Source organism: Rhipicephalus microplus, chromosome 7, assembly GCF_043290135.1.
Source record: "Rhipicephalus microplus isolate Deutch F79 chromosome 7, USDA_Rmic, whole genome shotgun sequence".
In the NCBI taxonomy this organism is placed as follows: Eukaryota; Metazoa; Arthropoda; class Arachnida; order Ixodida; family Ixodidae; genus Rhipicephalus; species Rhipicephalus microplus.
The window spans coordinates 56,097,957-56,121,083 of record NC_134706.1 but is presented as its reverse complement, the minus strand read 5'-3'; the positions used below and the strand labels follow the sequence as shown (position 1 = coordinate 56,121,083).

At 41.5% G+C, this 23,127-nt stretch overlaps 1 protein-coding gene, 1 long non-coding RNA gene and 1 other non-coding gene across 3 annotated transcripts in view; 1 reads left to right on the top strand and 2 right to left on the bottom strand.

Annotated features, from left to right (window-relative positions):
* Window positions 1–3,204: 3,204 nt before the first annotated feature.
* Window positions 3,205–19,910, bottom strand: LOC142766950 (uncharacterized). Its single transcript, XR_012884678.1, has 3 exons — window positions 19,882–19,910; window positions 17,810–17,885; window positions 3,205–3,313 (listed from the first exon to the last, which is right to left on the bottom strand). It is a non-coding gene; the product is annotated as an uncharacterized LOC142766950 (long non-coding RNA).
* Window positions 19,911–21,327: 1,417 nt separating this feature from the next.
* Window positions 21,328–23,127, bottom strand: part of LOC142766949 (uncharacterized) — a 37,402-nt gene continuing 35,602 nt past the window's right edge. The window contains exon 5 of the mRNA XM_075868148.1: window positions 21,328–21,388. Coding sequence (XP_075724263.1) covers window positions 21,358–21,388 — 31 coding nt within the window. The 3' untranslated portion in view covers window positions 21,328–21,357. The remainder of the gene's footprint in view (window positions 21,389–23,127) is intronic.
* On the top strand, window positions 22,609–22,681 carry TRNAK-CUU (transfer RNA lysine (anticodon CUU)). The gene has a single exon. It is a non-coding gene; the product is annotated as a tRNA-Lys (tRNA).

Sequence of the window (23,127 nt, the reverse complement as noted above, 5' to 3'; positions counted from 1 at the left end):
GAAGTCTGAACATGAAAGAGACGTGTCGTTTCATTGTGACCAATCTGTGTAACCCAGGTGGTATTCTTGTGTGGCATATGCATGGAACTGCTTATGTATAATGGCGGCCGTTGGCTGCTTTACTGGCATGCTTTCATATTCAGCTGGAACTTGTTCTTTTTTTTTTTGCGACTAGTCTTTTACGGTCTGACACAAAACGTAGGATGGGGGCAGTGAGTGCCGAATCTCTGCAATGTGACGGCTCTGAAAGTCTGTAATATATCATGTTCACCAGCGCCTTCTCGTGGATCGTGCTCTTCGGTTACTTTCTCAAAGAACGTGAATGGCGCTGGCAGCCTGTGCTCCACCTCGACTGTCGACATTGCGCATTTTTCCGTAGTGCCGTCTCGCAAACGTCTCTGTAATAGTCATTTGCATCACCTATTTTATACAAGGTTTTTACGAAAAGTCGATGTTGTTGTCGAGGTATGAAGTTGTTGATGAGTCAGAGATAAACACTGCTAATTTTTATTTCATGGCAGTTAGAAAAATGAACGTAGATTTAGGGTGCATGAGCCCCAATAAAATCTTATTTATTTATACTCCAAGGTGTTGCACTCATGTCTTATATCTCATAAGTTGCTTGTTCTCAGTTGTCTTAACTTATTTGATCGAGCAAACAATTTCAATAAAACAACCAAACGTAGAATAAAACAACCAAACATTCAAGAGCTTAATTAAAAAAAAACTGTGCTGTATCGATAGTACTGGTCATGGAGTTATATTCGATGTGTGATATATCATAGCATACTGTGACTCAGAATATATAATACAATCTGCCTTGTTCAAATGGAAATGAAAGCAAAAGAATTCTGGCGGTTATCTTGTGAGCAGCTGGAACCATTTAGGTGCTTGTGACCAGATGTCAAAGACGCGTTTCCTTCTACGTAAATTCAAGAATATAATGCGCTTCTCTAGATTTACAGAATCACAGAGAGAAATCTTAAACGTAACGATCAGTGCTAAAAAATGTGTACAAACGTGTAACCGTTATTCCTTTTTATTTAGTGCTTAAATGTCACAAAGCCAAGATAAAACTCAAGTCGCACTTTGAATAATAACAGCAGCAAGCTGTGAGTTGAAAATTCACTGATTATGTGCCCTAGCTGGATGCTTTTTTGCAGCATCTCTTCGCTCTCGTTCTTTCCGTTTATTATATTCTTCTTTACAATCATCAGTGCATACGTTGACCATACCTCCTCGGCAAATTCTGGTGTCATTAAAACATTTTTTGCCGTTTTTTTGATAGTCACCCTTTGAGTCTAAGGAGACCAGTACCATGCAATCAAACTGGGCTGCGAAAGTCAAGATATACACTGCAAATTAGTTATCAAATTGTTATCTTCGCAATAGTCGTGTCAAATTAGGTGCAAGAAATAAAAACGGTGCCACCAATTTCTCATTCAAAATTTCTGTTATTCTTAAGCAAGCGTGTTGTTTTCCAGAGATCAACTTTGGTGCATATTTTACAGCGTCTACTAGTGCGTTCGGAGAGTTCTAACACAATTTTTTAAGGAACAACGTAGCTCAGTGCAAAGGCCCTTGTATCTTTTCAGGCCCTGGGTTAACAGTTCAGCTGTTTTAATTAGACGTAAGATGTAATCCGTGCAGTGGCAAATATCACGAAGCAATCACATCAATCCCAGAACACGTGCGCAGGTATGACGTGCCACCACTAAATCGAGCACTCTTCGTCCTCTTCCTTATTGCCGTCATCTTCATGCCCTGATTCAATCCCAGAACACGTGCTTGAACTTGACATAAAATAACTGAGGGGGAAGACAGTGATCGAACTATGGTGCTTTTAAGTTGTGTACGAGGCACTATTGCCGAGCTGTCAGCTCGTAATGAGTTCACGTGCTACGTGATGCCAAACAGGCTCATTAAGAGTGAGCCATACTCACCACCATAGCTACTGGTGGCACTAACTGACACTCTCGCGTTTAAATTTACGTTTATACCAAATAAAGTGTCTGGAGGGATAGCCGCCGTGGTAGCTCAGTAGTAGAGCATCGAACGCGTTAGTCGAAGGTTGCAGGATCGGCTCCTGCCCACGGCAAGTTATCTTTTCACCCACTTTTCTTTCTTCGCATTTACTTTACATTACCAATCGGTGTGTTAGCGTGTGTATATATATATATATATATATATATATATATATATATATATATATATATATATATATATATATAAATATATATATATATATATATATATATATATATTTTAATATATATATATATATATATATATATTGTAGCGAAGCAACAATATATATATTACAATATATATTGTAATAAACGCCTTAACAATATATATATATATAGGTAATTTGTGAATTTTATTACACAGTACACAGTATTGACGAAAAATAACAGACATTACTGCCAGGTAAGTATAGGGGCTGCAATTAGATGTGATTATAATGTCTATGTGTAATTCAAATGTATCCATACACTCGCGAACACTTTCAGACGCCTTTGCTTGTGACGCACTCAATGGAAGATCTGTTGCGAATTTAGTACGCAAGAAGAACATGGCTGAGAGAGTGACAAGAGGAAGCCAGGGAGGTTTATGAGATGGTAGGATCCAGTATTCTAGCCTGCACTGGGGTTGGGAAGAACGGGTTTATATACATAGAGAGACATGGTGGCTCTATTGTAGCGAATAAGTTTCAAAAAATCACCGTTGTGTATTACACATGCGCAAACACGTGACACATCTCGCACTTTGACGGTGTCGGTTTCGCAGATGCAGCAGGTACTTGTTATTTGTAAATTGCTGATGAAGGAGGGCCTTTTTTCGTTTATAAGAACAGAGGTTCCTGTCCGTGGCGGCAGAGGGGCCTTGATGTTGGCATCTTTGTCTATTTATCAAGTTCCAGGCTAAGGAAACTAGTTTGTTGAGGAGTGCAAAGAATTTTTTCATGAACAGCTAGAGGGGTGCCAATGTTGATTGAAGGTGTTATGTTTCTTCAGGAACTGAGCAAAAAAAGTTACATTCAGACTATGTAGTATGACTAGCTACAATGTTTGATTTGTTCAACTTGACACCCTGTGTCTACGACAGCAAGTTTGGTTGCACCACTCATTGATTTACAGTGTATGTTACAACGCACATGAAAGCACCAGTTTCGTAGTATTTTTTGTGCAGATGTACTCACCGTCACGGAAAGAGCCGAATCCTAGGAGTACACAGTCATTATCGTAGGCAACAACGTCATATCTTCCTTGTAACCGCTCATGTATTTCAACTGAGGTGCGCTCTGGTATATCTAGAAAAGTTATAGTTAGCGTCTGTAATTGTAATGATATGTGATTATATAATAATTGTGCGTATGTGTAATCCACAACATTTAGCGTGGACATTTTCAAATGGCTTAGAAGGATGTTTTGCCAGCTTTAGTCAATAGTAGCAATTGTGTTTTTGGACCTTATGAATCTAGGTCTGCGTGTTTGCACACCAGCCCTATCTTCTCATGATTACTTATTAACTATGAGTACTGTCACTTAATTTATACTAACTTAATTTTCATCTGATGTTAAATATGCATAAATGATACCACAATTATTTCATACATGCACTGTGTCAATTAAAGTAGACACAGGGTGCGAGCATATCAGCTAGAGCAACGTCTTTGTCTGTTCATTCTGGTGCAGTATATTGTGCTACTCGAGAGTAATTTTGCAATGTGCAACCACAGCTTTCACTAATGCGGAAACCAGATGTGTGAAAAGTGCAGGGAAGCGCTGATGAGCTTGGTGAAGCAACTTGAAAGTACTACATGCTCGTAAGAGTGGCAATCAGAGGTACTGCTTGCAAATGCAGCACTGCCAACATTCTGTAAAGAATAATTTACGCTGAAAATAACAGTGTTTTATGTTCATAAACACAAAACGTTTTTTATCGATACGATTCGGGCATTCGTTCAAGTCAGTGGGTATGTTCATTCAAGAGCTTCATAGAGTGATCAGCAGACTTCAAAACCTACCTAGTCCACTGAAACATTCTATCACCGACAACATATTTGACATCCCGGGGCAGTGAGACAGGAATGAACGATGACTCATAAACCATCATTTTTTGAAAGGTGATCGTTGATCCCCCTAATATAGTAAATACTTATGATGCGACAGAAAAATGTGTATTCATTGACAGCTTTGCAGCTATGCTGCACGTCATAAATACAATCTGCGCCGTTTTCATCTGCCCGTAATCTTGCTATATCAGTATTCCCGTAAATTCAACGCAGCATCGCATACGTCGACAAAGGACATATGGGGACCCTGTACCCGCTGTCTAAGCCAATATTTGCAGGTGCAGTGTACGATTACGCACTTTCATGTTCGATTTTTCTGCATAGTATCTTATCCCGGCTGTGGTGGCCGCATTTCCGATGGAGGCGGAAATGTTGTAGGCCCGTGTGCACATATTTGGCTGCACGTTAAAGAACCCCAGGTGGTCTAAATTTCCGGAGCCCTCAACTACGGCGTCTCTCATCATCATATGGTGGTTTTGAGACGTTAAACTCCACAAATCAATCAATCATGCATAGTATCTTGAGTGGCAAGACAGCACAGCTGATACCGCAGTGAGCAAGTGCGGCAAAAATACTTTTGCGTAATGATTCTCCGTAGTGCAGTAGTGACTACATAACCACTCAATGGGTGCTTTGTTATTATTGGTTGACGTGAATTCACTATACTTCTGCAAGGAGTAGCTAAGAAAACACATGACGTAAAATGCGCGATTAAACTCTAGAGATTGCCTTTCAGTGTTGGCACATAAGCCATCGATTAATTGGATTAGATTGTTATATACAATAAATCAGTGGCTGTATTTAGGTAGGCTTCCTAGTTTAGAGGTTGTGGCGTCTTCAGATTCAATGTTACAAAGCGTTACTGGTAGTGATAATGTGACCGCAGCTCATTTGTGCTTTTTCTGTATTGAATCGTGCAAGCTGAGGACACGTTTTTGCGAAGTCGTTGAATACACTTCCTGAGTATCAATAGCGATATACCATAAGTCAACTACAGTTATACCCCGCTGTGGCGGTGGCTATCGCAGTAAACGCGCAATTAAATAGGTTTGTTAATAAAAATTAAGATCGGATTTCTCGGATTACGCGCACCAATATTTTCTAGGGGATTACCATTACAGCAAAGTGCACATGATGAAACTGGGGAATTTCACGTCGTAACGCCAATACAGCGTCCGCACAAACTGTGCCAAGGGTGTGTGTTTGTAAGGAAGAATGAATTACACAGAAGCATAGTTAGTACAAAAAAAAGTAAAACATGTCTTCACAGGAATGCAGCGTATTCCGTACTGCATATCAATGCGTGAAAGCTTGCGCGAGGTCCTAAACTGTATGGTAATATGGCATCGTTTGACGTGAGTGAACCCAAGTTGACCCGTCAAGCCACAACTTCACCCTACGAACTGTGTGCCCATACACAATGCCGTGTGTGTGTTTATTCTCTAAAAATTTGGTCTTTTTCGCGCTTTAAATCTGTCTAAACAATCATGAACCAATTCGTCTAAACAGCAGTTTTAGCTACAGACTAATGCGAAAAATTAGCGTCTGGTTAGAGGGAAGCCTAAGGATGTTTATTAACGAAATGAGGTTCATGATTGAACAATGGTGGCTTCAGTTGGCGGATATACTTCACGTCTTTTTCGTCTTCTCTTTCCTCGGATCATACCCATTGCTATCCCCGGCTCTCAGACAAAGCCCGCTGGACAAGTGAGAATCACTCAGAATGGTTAGGATAAAAATGCTTAGGACGAGCTACATGTACCAGCTGAATCCTTCTTGGCCACCGGCCAGCTGATGCCAGGCGTGCCACCACGGATGTCGAATCACTCAAGCGATCAAAAATGATGGATAATACCGTGTTTTGGGGTAGAAAGTTCTAGCATATGTTCTGTTTACTTTGCGGGTCCACAACCACACAAAATCTCCTTTGCAGTATGCGGCATACCGATGGCGGCTGTCATTTCATAGCTTCGATCGGCGTTGCGATGTCTCAGTATAAACACAAACTTTAAACAGGGCTTCTTCACTGAAACAGAGTGTCTTGTAGGCAGAATAGACGACGTAGATGTCAAGTGGTAGGGTAGTGTCGATGCTGCCTACCGATGTACATGCGTAAAGGAGGTAAAAAGGACTGTATATAGTTGTGTGGTGTTTCGCAGTGTTGTGCGCTTATGTTATCAAGAGGAGAACGCCATCCCAGTCCTTTGGGCCATATGATACAAATATGGTCAACAAGTTGGTCAAAGTTCTGTTTGTGCCAGCCCATTTGTCTGACAGTGATAAGGCAATGAATGGTTGAACTGCGATTCGAATAGACCAACCTGTCCTTCGATGGTGTCCGTGACGAACTGACAACCATGATTACTAATGATCACTGAGGTAGGATCATGCCGAAGAATGATGACTTTAAGCAAAACATGGCTGCGCACACAGCTGTCGAGGATCGTATGGGCACCCTTTCTGCGTGATGAGTCAGGTGGTCGATGCATATTACCACCCTTCAACTGTTTTTAGACTAGTGTAAAATTGGGCCCGAAAATTGATACCAACATGTTCAAATGGTAGACGAGGTGATGGCAGTGGTTGGAGAAGACCTGGTGGGAAGCCTAAGGAAGCTTGTAGCGTTGACATTGTTCGCAACTTGCGAATTAGTGCTTGACTATGTCTCGTACTTTCAGCCAAAAAGGCGGTACATTGTTCAAATAAATGTTCTTATGAACCGCAGATGACCAGCTAATTTATCGTTGTGCATGACCTTCAGTATGTCCAACTGCAGACTCTGTGGTACGACCAGAAAGGCGCCGAATAATTGGATTTGTATAGAAAGCCATTACAGGCACAAAAGTAGCTAATGGCTTTAGAACGTGATGCCGCAACAAATATTGCCTCCAGAATACTATCAGTTTCTCGTTTTTTCTTGAAAACAATTCAGTCTGGAGCATATAAAAATAGGGACAAAACAGTCACCAGAACTATTGCCGTCATATTCAGTAGTCTTCGTAGGAAGTTAAGATATACAGTCGGTTTCAGCACGGGGCATGCAGACTCACACAAAATCACGAGGTCGTGCTTCTGAAATCGAAGAGCCCAATGCACCAGTAGTCCAGTCGGGTCACGGAGATTCACCGGTCGGCATAAACCATGATCGTTGGCCGTTAATGATAGTGAACGGGCGCCCATATTTCATGCACTCCTAAAAAAGTTAGTAAAAGGGTAGCAACTTCAAGCAAACAGGAAGTAACTGCAGTGGTTACTACATTTCTTGGACTGTTACTACCCGTTAGCTACCTGTTTATTAAATATGTTAGTAAACAGTGACTAGCTGCAACTATTACTAACTTTTTGCGACCTGTTTGCTATCTACGTTAGTATGTGTAACTGCAGCCGTTATTACATTTATTGCCCCATTGCTACCTTTTGCTACCAGGCTGTTGGACAAGTAATCCAAAGTAGTGTGTTTTGATTCTGATAATTTGTGAGAGGAATCGTCTAGACGTATCATGATTAAACAAAAATTTACACAGAAGATATTCAGATATCAAGGAAGTACATTTCGTTTTACATTACACAACCGAGATATGTAAACTTTATTCTGATATTGCAGAAATGGAGAAGCACAAGTTATTGAACCATTGATTGATTGATTTGTGGGGTTTAACGTCCCAAAACCACCATTTCGTTATTGAACCATAAGCAAGTGCTACATGCGTTGTAGTAGACAAATGCGAAAACATAGTTGGCAAATTATCAAGGATGGTGGATCAAAATAACCAGACGTTTACAATTATCTCCGAAGATAGTCACAATTATTCTACTGCGGCGTATCTCAAAATAAAACCATTATTTTGCCGCCTCTAACCACAAAAACAATTATTACTTTTTCACCGCTGTTATACTAGCCGTGTCAAGCAATGAATTGCATTGAGAATATGCTCAGCACCTTGTTTCGGCCACTTTACATGACACCTTTTTTGGCCCTTTTATAATCAATAGACATTACATATTTTTAAAAGTACGGCTGATCAAATGTGTTGCGGTACATCCCAACACACGTAACCAGGTAGTATATTTTAGTGCTATAGATTCACATTTGTTATAATTCATCTTGAAACACAAGTGCTCTCCTGTGCTAGACATGCATCTTCCAAATAGGAGCTGTGCATGCCCCATGCTGACTTCATACTGTATGCGTAACAAGTTGCCCCGCCGCGGTGGTCTAGTGGCTAAGGTACTCGGCTGCTGACCCGCAGGTCGCGGGTTCAAATCCCGGCTGCGGCGGCGGCATTTCCGATGGAGGCGGAAATGTCGAGGCCCGTGTGCACAGATTTGGGTGCACGCTAAAGAACCCCAGGTGGTCAAAATTTCCGGAGCCCTCCATTACGGCGTCTCTCATAATCATATGGTGGCTTTGGGACGTTAAACCCCACAAATCAATCGTAACAAGTTTTATGCAAAGAGGCAAGATACAGGCCAATCACGCTAACAAACGTGGATTATGAAGTTTTGTAGGGAGCACCGCTTTGCGGCGGATAAAACATGAATTGCTTTTGGATGGATGCACTCAAAGATCACGAGAATCCTTAAAGACCTGCAAAACATTGGTATAAACATCAAGTTTGAATGGATTCCATCACATATGGGTATAGCGGGTAATAAGGCCACTGACAGACTTGCCCGGAGTGCTCTGGAGCTTACACCAACAAAGATGGCTCCCAAAGACAATCAGCGTACCTTACGAGAAGCTGTCAATAAGCGATTTTACTCGTTATGGCTGACGCCTCACCAGTCAAGTGTGACACAAGGGCTATCAAGGAAAGAGGCCTGCTTGCTTCATCACATTCGAACTGGATCAGCACGTGTACCAGCATGGCTCCACAAGATCAGACCCTCCGCTATGCCCTTGTGCCTGAAGTGCAAGGAAAATGGTGATATAGAACACTATTTGCTTAAATGTCGTGAGCTTAAGAAGGAACGGCACGGTTTATATGAGGAACTGCAACAGTTAGGCTCGCCAAGTAACAGCGTGACTGACATTGTGTTTCCACGTGGTTACTCGATCTTTAGGAAGCAGGTGTCGCGACTTCTCTTAAAATTTTTGATTCCCACAGACCTCGCATGTGACTGGTGATAAGTGACAATTATGTTTAGGGTATAGTGCAGCGCGACAGAGTACCGGCACAATGCTGCACGTGGAATAGCACAAAGGCCGTCGTCCTATGCAGGCTAACGTCGCACTATGCACAATTTTTATTTTAAAAGCCTGCTCGTGCTTAGTTAAAAAAAGAACATTAACTACAATTATTAAAAGGAAACTGGGCGGGGTGATTTCCTGCGAAGTATGCAAGGCTAGATCCGCCGGCTACCTACAACATCCTTAACCTTAACCTTAAGGTGTTCATGAAAGATCTGGCTAGGAGTGTAACTCCTTGTGTAACTCCTGTGTAACTCCTTGCTAGGAGGTAGCAAGGAGTTACACACAAGTTAGTCGCGCTGCATCAGACTTGCTGCAACAAGCGTAGGAGCACATTAACGAATATTCATGTCGCCAGGAGCATTTTGTAGTATTGTGACGCTGCACTTCTCAAAGTAGCCATGTTGAAAATCGATCTAGCCAAGGCTTTCGGCGTGATTCTACACAACGTACTCTTCGCGCTAGCTGAGTATGTGGGTATTGGTACGATGATATGTAAAGGTATTAGATTGGCATACAAAAGTTCAACCACGAATTTCTTTGTAAATGGAGAACTCACATCGCATACAAGCACTTTCCTTCATGTGCGAGGGGTGTCCTTTAAGTCCTTTGCTTTTTGCTCAATTTTTAGAACTACTGTGTCAGAAAGTGATTCATCACGCAGGGATTAATGGTTTCAGGTTGCAAGGATATGAAGCGCGTGTTTTGGCATACGCCGACGACATTGTCTTTCTTGCTATTGATAGAGTGTCACTTCGTTATTAGAAATCACTGAAGGTTTTGTGGCACGAGTGAAAGCTTGATGAACGAAGGAAACGCATTGGTTTATGGCATGGTAATTGCAACCTCACGCCCAGTTCCTCTGTAAATATTCAGTGGCTCACGACATCTAGTTGTTACCCAGGGGTACCATTGGACAGGTATCAACACAGTAAAGCGTTTTGGCTTGAAAAGGCTGAGAAACTGCACGCGCAAGCCAAAAGATTGGGTGGTCATGACTTATCCATTTCCTCTTGGTAAGCTGTATGTAACGTGTTTCTGGCTGCGAAAATTATGTACCTTTTACGAGTACTTAGTTGTACGCGTAAAAGCATTCTTAAAATCTACAGGACATTCACCACGTTCATCTGGAGCTCTACATGGGAGCGAACATCTTAACAAACTTGTTTCGGTGTGTTAAGCAAGGAGAGCTGTCTTTGCGCCATCTTTTTCTTAACCAAGTAATCTCACGTTCCATGCTAATAAGAGACCGCAGGGACGCCTTTTCATGTTCTTTATTGCAAACAACCCTATTACACCACATGCTTGACTTCTTTGTATCTTCAGTTAGGGGAGGACGACACATTGTCACCATTCTTGCGTGAAGTTGTGTTCACTTATCGTTTTTAAGGGCAAGGTTTCCGATAGATTAGCTAACTAAAGTGACAAGAAAGCACCTTATGAAAGACCTAATACAGAATGTTTTCCTGTGCCCATTTACCGGTCAATGTATCAAAAATCACATGAGCGAGACGTACTAAAGCAAGTGAAAAACATGTGAATGCCGGCCAATTTTTTTTTTCAAGATTTATATAGGAACCTTGCCAGTGAAGGCGTGGCTTGAGGAGAGAGGGATGTATGTACTATGGCGAAGCAGCTCTCTCCTGTGTAGCAAACGTGAAACCATTGAACATGTACTTATTGATTGTAAGAATGCCATTTTTTGGACACATTACAGAGGACTATTAAAAAAGACTTACCTCTTAATCCACAATTAATAAGTTTTTTTTGCCTTGTGAAAATGCTGTGACACATTTGAACGTTATTTTCTTGCTCGTTCTTCAGTAGGTTTGACGTAGTGAGTTAACGTACAGACACTGTGATGTAAGAGTTTTATCTGTTCATGAGTGTTTCGTAGAAACTGCTGTCAAAGTGCCAGATGTGTATAAGACTACCGACTGCGTTGAAGATGTGGTTACTTTGTTTGATGCTTTAACCCACATGAAGTACGTGTTATGTGTGATTGTCAGATAAACTAGACCGTACATTAGCAATGGAAAAATAATATTCCAAAATGAATGAACAGGGTAGTATTGGTTACTATTTTTCTTGAAATCTTCAAAAGTTACTACCCAGTTACTACACAGTTACTAAAATCTGGTTGTAACAGCAAAGGTAGGAACTGTTAACTCCCTCACCATTACTAAATGTGCTTACTACCAGGGTTGTAACATCAGTGGCAAACCATTACTACCCCTAAATTAGCAAGTACAACTACCTTTCTTCGAAGAGTGTATGGTCAAAATTTATGTACCACAGAAACAGCTGCCAACCATTCTTGTTCCGCCACGGTGTACATGCACTGAATCTTTTCAAATACCGACTGACATAAGCCACTACATGCGCAGCTCTTTGATGAGGCTGCACTAGTACAGTACTAATGCCGATGCTAATAACATCGTCAAAGATCGATCGAAGTGACGCCGTAAATGCCCCGACGTTAGTACAACCTTGACCTGGCGGAACACAACGTCCGAAGCTAAAGCCCAGCTAAAAAGAACTTTCTTTTGGAGTAGACGTGTTAGGGTAAGCACCACATCAGCAAACCTCGGATCGAAACGACAGAAATATTAGAATGAGCCTTAGAATATTCTTGATTCTCGCACCAATTTTGGTGTTTCTAAAGTGCTGATAGCCTCGATTTTTTGTGGGTCTGACCTCACGCTGTTTTTGTCAACGAGATTCTTAAGTACCAACGTGCACGTTTCACCGAAATGACAGTATATAAAGTTTAAGGTCAAGCCATTCTCTCCTGCGCAATCCAAAACTATACTGAGGCATTTGTTGGGCTCGCTCAATGTGCTGCCGAAAATCTCATCATCTTGGTAGCACAAACCAATTTCCAATTTAGATCTTCGTATTGTTTCGATTATTCGTATGAACGTTGATGGCGTAATAAAAAAAACAAACAGCATAACATTAAATTCACGAAGGCTGTGAGTTGTCATGAAAGCTGTTTTCTCTTTGTCGTTTGGTGCATGGATATCTCCCAACACCCTGGCTTCAAACTTAATGACAAAAAGTTGGCAATAGAATGCAGGAAGGTAATGACGTCGTCAATTTTAGGAAGCGGATACACATCCTTTTTGGTTACCGTGCTTAGTTTTCTGTAGTCAACAGAAAGCCACCATGATCTATCCTTCTTCGTTACTAAAATGTAATATGCTGCCCAAGGACTAGATGACTCTTAGACAACATAATCACGTGGCATGTAAGTCACCTTTTAAGCTCTCATAGTCCTTTCTGTCAAAGTCTAGTGTCAATTCTGTAAAGGCTATAAGAACCCGGTAGTAAAGTCTCTGCGTCATTTTGTAGGAAATGAATCACTGAAAGACAATTTAGAAGGACTGGTCTAAGAGCGTGGTATTTTTTTAGGGCAGCGATTCGTCGATCATTCTTAAGACTTGTTATTCAGAACTGCTTCACTGGGGATCGCTTGCTTGAGATTGCTCCTCATCGCTCAAAGTGGTGATAGAGCTGTGACTTTGTCGAAATTGGCAATCTTCAGATCGCGTTGAAGAACAGCAGGTACCGCAGAACAAGTGAAAGCCTACAAGCTTGATGCGCCATTAACAAGTGCCACGCCTGTCAATTTAGGTCTCGTTAATTTAACTAATAGCTTATCGACAGGAGCTTTATTAGTTATTGCACGATTGACACTTTTAGAGAACTATGGAAGCTATCAATAGGGAATTCGCGGGTAGCTTCGCATCACTGACGCAGGCGCTGTAGCTGTGTGGTCACCAAATCATTTTTGTCTGCACTTGATGCTGACCCGGCACTTCACCACCAACAGATAGTGGCCCCACGTTGCCCGGTCTAGCCGTACACTATTTGAGAGCACTGGGTGGGTGAGAATATGCAAGAGATACAAGCGGTACTTGTGTGGCATCGTGCATTCGCGTCTCGCTGTTTGGCACTATTGTGCCGGGCGCCTATCATCGATTCATGTCTGATATGAACCCGACGATATCGCTACGTACACTGGCAGGCGACAAAAACGCATTTAGTCTCAGAAACACGTAGATGTATGATGCACTAGAAAAGGCACTTCAGTAAATAGCTAGTACGCGTGTTTCCTTGAAGAAGTGAGTGATGTATTGCCGTCTTACGGCTGGCGTGAAGCTGCGTAGCTTCACCCCTTTCGGTCCGAGTGCGCACTCTTGTACTTTTAGGGGAGAAGCTCCTTGTGGCGTCACCCGTTCGTCCTGTTATCGTTTGTAACAACCTGTGGCACATACCCGAGAGTGGAGTACTTTGAATGTCCGCTGGAAGGCAGTTTTTGTATATGATGAATACACAATGAAAAGATGTGATATGGCACTACTTAGAGCGTTCACTAGATATACGGACAGACGGACAGATGGACATACAGACGAATGGGTTGACTGACGGACGCGCAAACGGACAGACTGACAGAGGGGTGGACGCAGGGACAAATGAACGGATGGACAGACAGACGAATGGCCGCACGGATAGACACACGGACGGACAGACAGACCGACAGACAAAAGAACGGACGGACGGGTGCATGAACGGATGCACGGACGGAACGACGATCACAAAGTTGGATGGACGCACGAATTGATTTATAGACGGACGGAAGCAAGAACGAATGGACAGGGCATGGGTGGAATGACGAACGCTTCGCCCCACCAATCATCATTCACTCCGTGGACCTGCTGCGATTTGTTTGTTACTCTATGCTAAGGACCTCTAGATCCACAATTCTGTTAAGATACTTTCCATATAAAGAGCTGTACTTGTGATATCACTGAAATCTGAGACAAGTTACAACTTTCTTGCGATAGGAACACTGGTTACCCTTAAGGAGGTATTTATTGTGTGAATGTACTGTTAAGTATTTCTGGATATTTTTACGAAATCACAATTTAAAGCTATTGCCATATTGAAAATTCTGCATTGGTTATTGTTCCCTTTGTCGGTGCATATGGTGAAAACTGCTGTGGAACCATTGGAAGCTGTGGTGGTCATAGTGGCTGAAGATGAAACGAATGAAAGATAATAGCGACACACTGTTGTGGTGGCTAAACCCTTTTGGTGGTGGTGATTGTGATAGTGAGCCCATGATAGCAGTAGTGCAAAGTTCCGGCTAATGGTGGTGACGTAAAACGCTTTCCTTGATTGCTTGATGAAAAAAGTGGATGATGGTTACATGATAGAAGCATCATTGGAGATGGAGTCGTGATGAAAGTGCACGTGGCAGTTTCCAAAATGACTGCCAAGTTTACTGTTTTTTCTTCAAATGTGCAGAAAGTATCTTTATTTTACAAGAAATCCCATATGAATCATAGCGCTTTATAGCACGCTTTTTTATTCATGAGGAGTCAATAACCACAACAGTGTCTGTGGAGCACTTCTGGCGGTAATGATTACGTACTGTGAAGCGTATAGACGTTATAGGCTGAGTTATAGACCTGTTTCACTTACATCATTGTTGTGTAACACTATTGAACACATAAAACACAAGGCTATATTGAAACTATTGTAAATTATGATTTATTAACAAAGAAACAACATTGATTTTGTAAAAACTTTTCATATGCTACCCAGCTTCCTGAGTATTTAAAGACCTAGAATTAGCAATAGATTTAGACGGGCATACGGATGATCTCTCTTTCTATTGCAACAAAAACTTCGACATTGTATCTCCTCGTCGGCTTTTTTGAAAATTATGAGTACTGATTACAAACGAAAATTTCGTAATTAAATCAAAATACTTGTTTCAATGCCACCAATGTGATGTTTCGAATGATAACAAACCAGATTTTGATGATAACACATTGGGCGTGCCCGAAGGGTAAGTTGTGGAGCCTCTGTTATTCAGTAATTACATTATTGACATTATTGCAGGCACACGCTCGAATATTCGGCTATTTACTGATGATCGCTTCATTTACAGGAGAATTCAAAATGAACTTGATCTCACTGAATTACAAGCTGACCTTGAAGATATTCATCGACGGTGTCCTAAGTGGCGAATAATTTAAACACTAACAAATACGTCCTTGTGAGTTTTACAAAGCAGAACAAAAATTTTAATGCAAACTATTCTTTACGAGAAACATATAGGTAGAAAATATAGGTAAAATATTAGGTGTATTATTACCGCACGAGTGTTTTTTCCAATGCGCGTGTGGAATATGTGGTTGCTACAGCTGCGGTGGCAATGAAATATATTAAAAAAATGAGATATGCTGATTTTCAGCCTAGGAGAACTACTTGCCTCACTTGCATTGAACAAAGTTTATATGCTTGTACTCTTCGGGACCCGTCACAAGCAGGCTTGTTTAATAAAAAAAAACCTATGCCAGGTTTCTTTTGAATCGGTATGGAAAAAATCACAGTTGTAAAAAATTGAATAGGGAATTAAGCTGTAGTAACTTTCATCACGACGTATATATTTCGTTTGAAGTTGTTACAATATTATTTCACAATAGCATAAGAATTAAAACAGGCGTTAACTTGAAACAGCCATGTTACATACCTTAACGTACAGATGACGTACAGAAAATAAGGCCATGCCAGGCCAGGATGAACCTGTACATGAATTCGTTTTGTGGGAACAATTTTATAAAATGAAATACTTTGTTGTTTGTTCAAGTGTGCAGTCACACAGAGTATGTAGCTTCTCAGGTTTGTACCCGCCCTGCGTTAACGCCTCTGGGCAAAGCGGGGTTGTAGATAGATAGATAGATAGATAGATAGATAGATAGATAGATAGATAGATAGATAGAAAGATAGATAGATAGATAGATAGATAGATAGATAGATAGATAGATAGATAGATAGATAGATAGATAGATAGATAGATAGATAGATAGATAGATAGATAGATAGATAGATGGAATCGAATGCGAGAGAAGCGCACATGGTGTAAACGCAATGCCAAAGTTGTCACACCCCGTGTTCACGAGCATTTAGGGCAATTAAAAAAGTACGGGCAGCAGCAGGGAGGTGCCACAAAAGATACGCGACAACGCGCCCGGCACGCGTCACTGTCTTCGCTTGTTTCCCCTTCCTCTCAACCTGGCTGCTGCTAAGAACGAACGCAATCAATACTTTAAATGTGTATGGCATTTGTCGTTGAAGCCTTAACCTAACATGTTTGGCATTGTGCTGTTCGGCGTAGACATATTTTTGGGGCTCTTCACTTCACGTGCTGTTTTCCTGGATTGCTTTACAGGACAGAAAACTGCTTGGAATGCTTCGCAGCACGTTTGCGAGAAAATTGTTTTTTCTTCAAAATACTGAGTCACCCATCTTGTGGTAAGGTTTTCTTTTTGCCGCCACATGTATTCGAACTCACCGGATTAGTGAGGTTTTGTGGAAAGTGCAGCTATGCTTAGTATCGTTATTTATGTGTTCGCAAATTGCTTGAAGCCCTAATGAGCCCTATGACAGAGAAGTGGTGAATCTAGAGAAATGTTTGTTAGCTAAAGCTAGGACATAGTCTTTGAGTAAACACTGCTACCTAGTTAGCGGCCTGCATGACAACAGAAATTGTTGTGTTTTTTGCTGCGGCAAGTGCTTGCGACTGTTTTTCGCGAAAGAGCGGTGTAAAGTTTGTATAGTGTGTAGGGGAAAACTAGTGCGAAGGTGGGAAAGAAAACAAAGCCAACAATTTTCGTTTCTTTTTCCGGCTCATGCCGGGGCCAAGTGCTGAGGCAACTACTGCCATGTCGCGTTCTGCACTGCATGTGTAGTTGTGTGCGTTACTGCAGTTTCATTCTCGTGCAAGGCTTCTTAGTTTTTTGTCTATATGTTTCTTTATTGTTTAATTTAAAATCCTAATGCGACAGATGTATTTTCGCGTCTCACAGTGCAATCAACCTCGCTTTGTGCCTGCGGTTATCGAACATTAAGAAAGTGGGCATGTGCTCACGAGGAATGTCATTTCAGAATGAAAGTTCTAGCTCCTCCAATAATTTTCATGTCTTAATAAAATTCGTGCATAGACACACATTGGCATTCTGTGCTTGCTGCTCTAGTGGTGAAGCTTGTAAAAAGGTCACCGATTAATGCAAACGGCACGTTAAAAAATAATGTATGGCCTCAGAGACAAGAACGCATGTATAAGTGGTCTATAATGCCGTATAATATTCCTATTTAGTACAAAGCGGCGTTGGAGAGATCATTTTTTGTGGTCTTTGATTTTTGAGGCTGCTAAAGTTCCCAACGACCATTTGGAGTGCTGCGAACTCTAAAAGATGGAGGGCGCTATGGGAGTGTCCTCTTTCAACTTTATATGTTACTCTATGTCGTTAGTGCCATTAACAATGACGGAGCTTTTCGCCGGGGTTTTTTGTAATTGCTGATTTCTTAGTGTGCCTTTTGCTAACGTCATATTTTTTGGCAGAAATGCGTCAGTCAAGTCATAGTTTATCGTGCCATAAAACAGCTTCTCCTTGCTATATTTTCATTTTGCTCTCTGCGCATGACATTTTAAGGCACTCTTTCTGTGAAAAACAAAGTCTTACCATCTCCTGTAGAGGCCACAGTAATAACCACCCATGGATTTCGTTCCACTTCAAACTGCGCTGTCATGTGTTTAGCCTGTTATAATAAATCAGATATATTTTAATTGCACTACAGTTTATTAGAAGGAGCTTTGTATTTAAAAGAAGCTGAAAACGTCTATACATTGAGCAGAATGAACAATTACATTCGACAACTTACATTCATATGTATAAAGCTGATTTTGCCTCAACTTTCACCACTGCTTGAGAAGACAAAGTTTCGGAGGACTATATGTTCCCAGTATATTTTGTTGTGTCCGTTACTTGTCGTTGGCACGCAACTTGCTGCTACGTCCCCATTCTACATGCACTGAATATAAGAGCTAATTTATCTGCAGAATCGCTTTTTCCTACTTTTGCTAGTTTGCGAAATGGTGAAGTGCTTAAACAACAATGCGAAACGCCCTACACTGGGCTGCTTTGTGCCGAGTAGGTAGTAGCACAACAACGGTACACTTAACTTTTCTCGGTTTCTTTCTCCTATGAAGGCACTGCTAAAGCACGTTCACCCTTGGTCTTGAAGGGAACGAAAGCGGCAAAGCTCACCGGAAACTTACTCGCGTCCCCGCCTAAGCGGCTGAAAAACCGCGCTGCGAGGCCGACGCAAGAAAACTGGTTTAAGGCTGAATTTTCCGCCACTGGAAAGCGGATCAACTTTCCGTTTCACCACTTGGGCTACACTTGCTAATACTACTTGATGTAAACAGCCAACCACAGATTCAACATTGCGGCAAAAGCATTGGTGGTTGAACGCATCGACTCCAATGGCAAACGACCCTTACAGCAGAACGAAGCTTCACGGCTTTCATGGGGACGAGTACATCGAAAGTCTGCTTTGGATAACGATCACCTAGAACACTGAAAGTATATGGTGCGACTACGTGCAGCTGCAGCGTGTCGCCAATTGTCAACGTGTTTCTCCTTTGCACAACCGGGAGAATCGCCTATTGCCGCGGCCGGTGCGTTCGCTCGTGTCGGTTCTGTTCGCGTTCTTGCCGAAACAACGTTTGCAAAAGTGCGAGCTGTTTCTTCTCGTACACTGCATACTCTGCATAATACAGAACTGCTTGATGTCTGCGAAAACACATGAATTATGTGGGACGCGTACGGCCGGATCACGGCTCATCACGGCTCTATGATGAATTGCTTGCACGCCGCATTTATGAGACAGTTTATTCAAGTCCCTTGCTTTACAAGGAGCGGCTATTCTAAAGGAGGCTACGGTCAACGAACAGTTGGTCCCTTCTGTTAGACTACATGAGAGGCAACGAAATAGCAGGCAGCATGAAAACAAAAAAAGAGGCATATCTTGTTTTTTTATATTTCCACACTTTTTTCGGAACTTTTGTTATCGCCCCATTAAACTGTAAGAGCTGGCTTGTGCAACCATGCCGATGGACTAAAAAACCATCGAGGTGATAGTAGAACTTCCCGATAGTAGATTACGCGAAGGACGGGAACTTAACAGATTCTTCTGGAACTTACGTGGCTGCTAGCGATAACGCTGGATTATTTGACATCACATAAGTTGTATAAATGCTGACGTGCCTCGCCGCTTGTCAGTTTTTCGACCGCCGACATTCTGTTAGCCGCTATTGTACAGCGTGCGCTGTTTGCTGTCTTTCCATTTCGCGGCCACAAGTTTGGGCACATCAAGTATTTCGTATTGGACACGTCGCCTACTGTCTTCGTCCACGTCACAACCACGTGATAAAATGCAGGAAAGGTTACATCACACACATATAAGGGGATGAGAGAAGAACGCACATGAAACAAAGCCTCCTTCGGTGCAGTTTATATGTGCTGTGTAGGCTTTCATGATGCATTACGAACTATCCCAGCGACCCATTCTCGTATATTATGCAATTTTTTTCACAAAGACAGAAGGCATTATCTTTTCTAAACATATTTCGTTCCAAAAAAGGCAGGCGTAATTATTGTTGAATAGAGAATGTTGGCCGATCATAAACACATTGCTCCAAACTTCTCAATAAAATATGCTGAGAAGAGAAAACAAGCTAAAAACTACTTACGAAACTCTTCAGTGCTATCCATTTCGGAGATCTGCAAGCACGACAAATACCATTATAATTATATTGCACTCATGAATTGTACCTAAGTTTTCAGAGGAAACAGGTCTACATAAGGAATTCCGAACAAAATGAAAACACATAAAAACGAGTGAGACGTTTCGTCTACCGCATTGAAGCATTTTACGCAATGAAGTCGGGAAGTTAAGACAGGCAAGGCACGTTGCAATTGTCTTATCCAAGAGACCTACGAACTGTCAATTTGCAACCCACCTAGCTTGAGTTAACTTTTTTACTTGATTGTGAAGGCTTGCGAGACGAAGCCGGAACCCCTTGTTTATTTCAAAATGCTATTTTGTGGTCGGCGTTTCGTCCTGATTTAATGCCTGCGCGCCTAACCATACACGCTTCCATAAAAGCCTAGGTTTAAACAATATGGGTTTATTTGATAAGTGCTTCGTGACTGTTAAGCACCCTATGTCTCTACCAATAACTTATACATTGGGGCAAAATATTTTGGCGCACAAAGTTGGTATAAAATAGCAAGTCACCAAAGAAATTATCTTTCAACGCTAACTTGAGGGCCATTGTTTATTCAAAATAATGAAAGTTTGAAGTTCTACGGAGTGTACTTATTAATTTTTTTCTTATTCCAAGAATGGTGTATCGTTTAAACTAGTGAGCATCAGGTAGTTCCAATTCTGGCGACATAAAACCACATGCGCTGACCGTGCAGATATAGCAGCCACTTCCTTCTGTCACACGAGAACCTCTAACTACGTAGACGTGACCAACGCTGCATGAGGGCGTGTTATCACCGTCTTCTTCTTCAGTGCCCGTTTTATGCCATGCCGTTTAAATTATTTCTTCATCAAAGAATAGATCGGTGCCAATTATCTTCGTATAAAAAATCTTTTATTTTGAATATATCACCTCTGAGCGAACAAAAGACACGACTTTTGAGCCCAAACTCGGAAAAGCAGCGTTAGAGGCAAACAAAATTAAGAAAGTTGGTCACATTCTCTGTATAGTCGTCTTTTGCTATAAAACAACTTATCCTTCAGTAAGAGTGCACACTGCCTAAAAACTAAATGTAAATTGTAAACATTACTTCAAAGCAACTAGAATGCAAAAAAAAAAACAAATCGGATGCGACTATGTTGGCTGTATTTTTCACAATTGCTGATTCAGGGCTAGTAAAAGTGGCTCGGTTTGATTGAAAAAAAAAACTGCAGGATTCGGTTCATTTTTGTTTATACTGCCCTTTACTTGCGAAACATTTTATGCTCGGAGCTGTGGCCCTCTCTCCCTAACTACTTCGGCGTGCAACCCCCCACTGCGCATGCAGGTCCCTTCGCCCTCTTTGTCCTCCCCTACGCTTGTACTCTCTCCTACCTCGCGACGCTGACTTAGGCAGCGTCTAATAGCCTACGTTCACTCCCCTCTTTCTTTTCTAGGAATAATGAAATAAAAATCATCTTACTCAACTTCCTGACCCTCCCGAAGAGTTCTGCAAAAAAGAAATAAAGCAATAATATATATATATATATATATATATATATATATATATATATATATACTTCTTCTTCCCTTATTTCATTGAACAAGGGTCTCGTACTGGCAGACTTGGTGTGTTTAGGTTGTATAAGAGCGACAATTAATCAGCTGCCCGCTCATAATAAGTTCACGTGCTACGTGACGCCAAACATGCGCATAAGAGTGTTTTCACACTCGTTGTTTGGCTTATAGATGGCGCTGACTGTCGCTCCTACTTCTAAATTCACAGATAAACCCAAAAAAGTGGATGGAGGGAGTGCCGCTGTAATAGCTCAGTGGTTAGAGCATCGAAAGATTAATTCGTAGGTCGTAGGTTAGATTCCTGCTTACAGTTGGTAATTTTTTCATCCACTTTTCTTTCTTCTTATTTACATTCCATTAATGTTAATAACTTCCCCTGTACATTCCTTGGCATTACTGCGTGTTATATCTCATTATTATTGTGTTAAAAACACGGAAAAACGAGCCCTTAGGTATACACTTCTTTCCCTTATTTCATTGAACGAGGGTCTCGTACTGGCAGACTTGGTGTGTTTAGGTTGTATAAGAGGGACAATTAATCAGCTGCCCGCTCATAATAAGTTCACGTGCTACGTGACGCCAAACATGCGCATAAGAGTGTTTTCACACTCGTTGTTTGGCTTAGAGATGGCGCTGACTGTCGCTCCTACTTCTAAATTCACAGATAAACCCAAAAAAGTGGATGGAGGGAGTGCCGCTGTAATAGCTCAGTGGTTAGAGCATCGAACGCGTAATTCGAAGGTCGTAGGTTCGATTCCTGCTTACAGTTGGTAATTTTTTCATCCACTTTTCTTTCTTCTTATTTACATTCCATTAATGTTAATAACTTCCCCTGTACATTCCTTGGCATTACTGCGTGTTATATCTCATTATTATTGTGTTAAAAACACGGAAAAACGAGCCCTTAGGTATACACTTCTTTCCCTTATTTCATTGAACGAGGGTCTCGTACTGGCAGACTTGGTGTGTTTAGGTTGTATAAGAGGGACAATTAATCAGCTGCCCGCTCATAATAAGTTCACGTGCTACGTGACGCCAAACATGCGCATAAGAGTGTTTTCTCACTCGTTGTTTGGCTTATAGATGGCGCTGACTGTCGCTCCTACTTCTAAATTCACAGATAAACCCAAAAAAGTGGATGGAGGGAGTGCCGCTGTAATAGCTCAGTGGTTAGATCATCGAACGCTTAATTCGAAGGTCGTAGGTTCGATTCCTGCTTACAGTTGGTAATTTTTTCATCCACTTTTCTTTCTTCTTATTTACATTCCATTAATGTTAACAACTTCCCCTGTACATTCCTTGGCATTACTGTCTGTTATATCTCATTATTATTGTGTTAAAAACACGGAAAAACGAGCCCTTAGGTATACACTTCTTTCCCTTATTTCATTGAACGAGGGTCTTGTACTGGCAGACTTGGTGGGTTTAGGTTGTATAAGAGGAACAATTAATCAGCTGCCCGCTCATAATAAGTTCACGTGCTACGTGACGCCAAACATGCGCATAAGAGTGTTTTCACACTCGTTTTCTGGCTTCTAGATGGCGCTGACTGTCGCTCCTGCTTCTAAATTCACAGATAAACCCAAAAAAGTGGATGGAGGGAGTGCCGCTGTAATAGCTCAGTGGTTAGAGCATCGAACGCGTAATTCGAAGGTCGTAGGTTCGATTCCT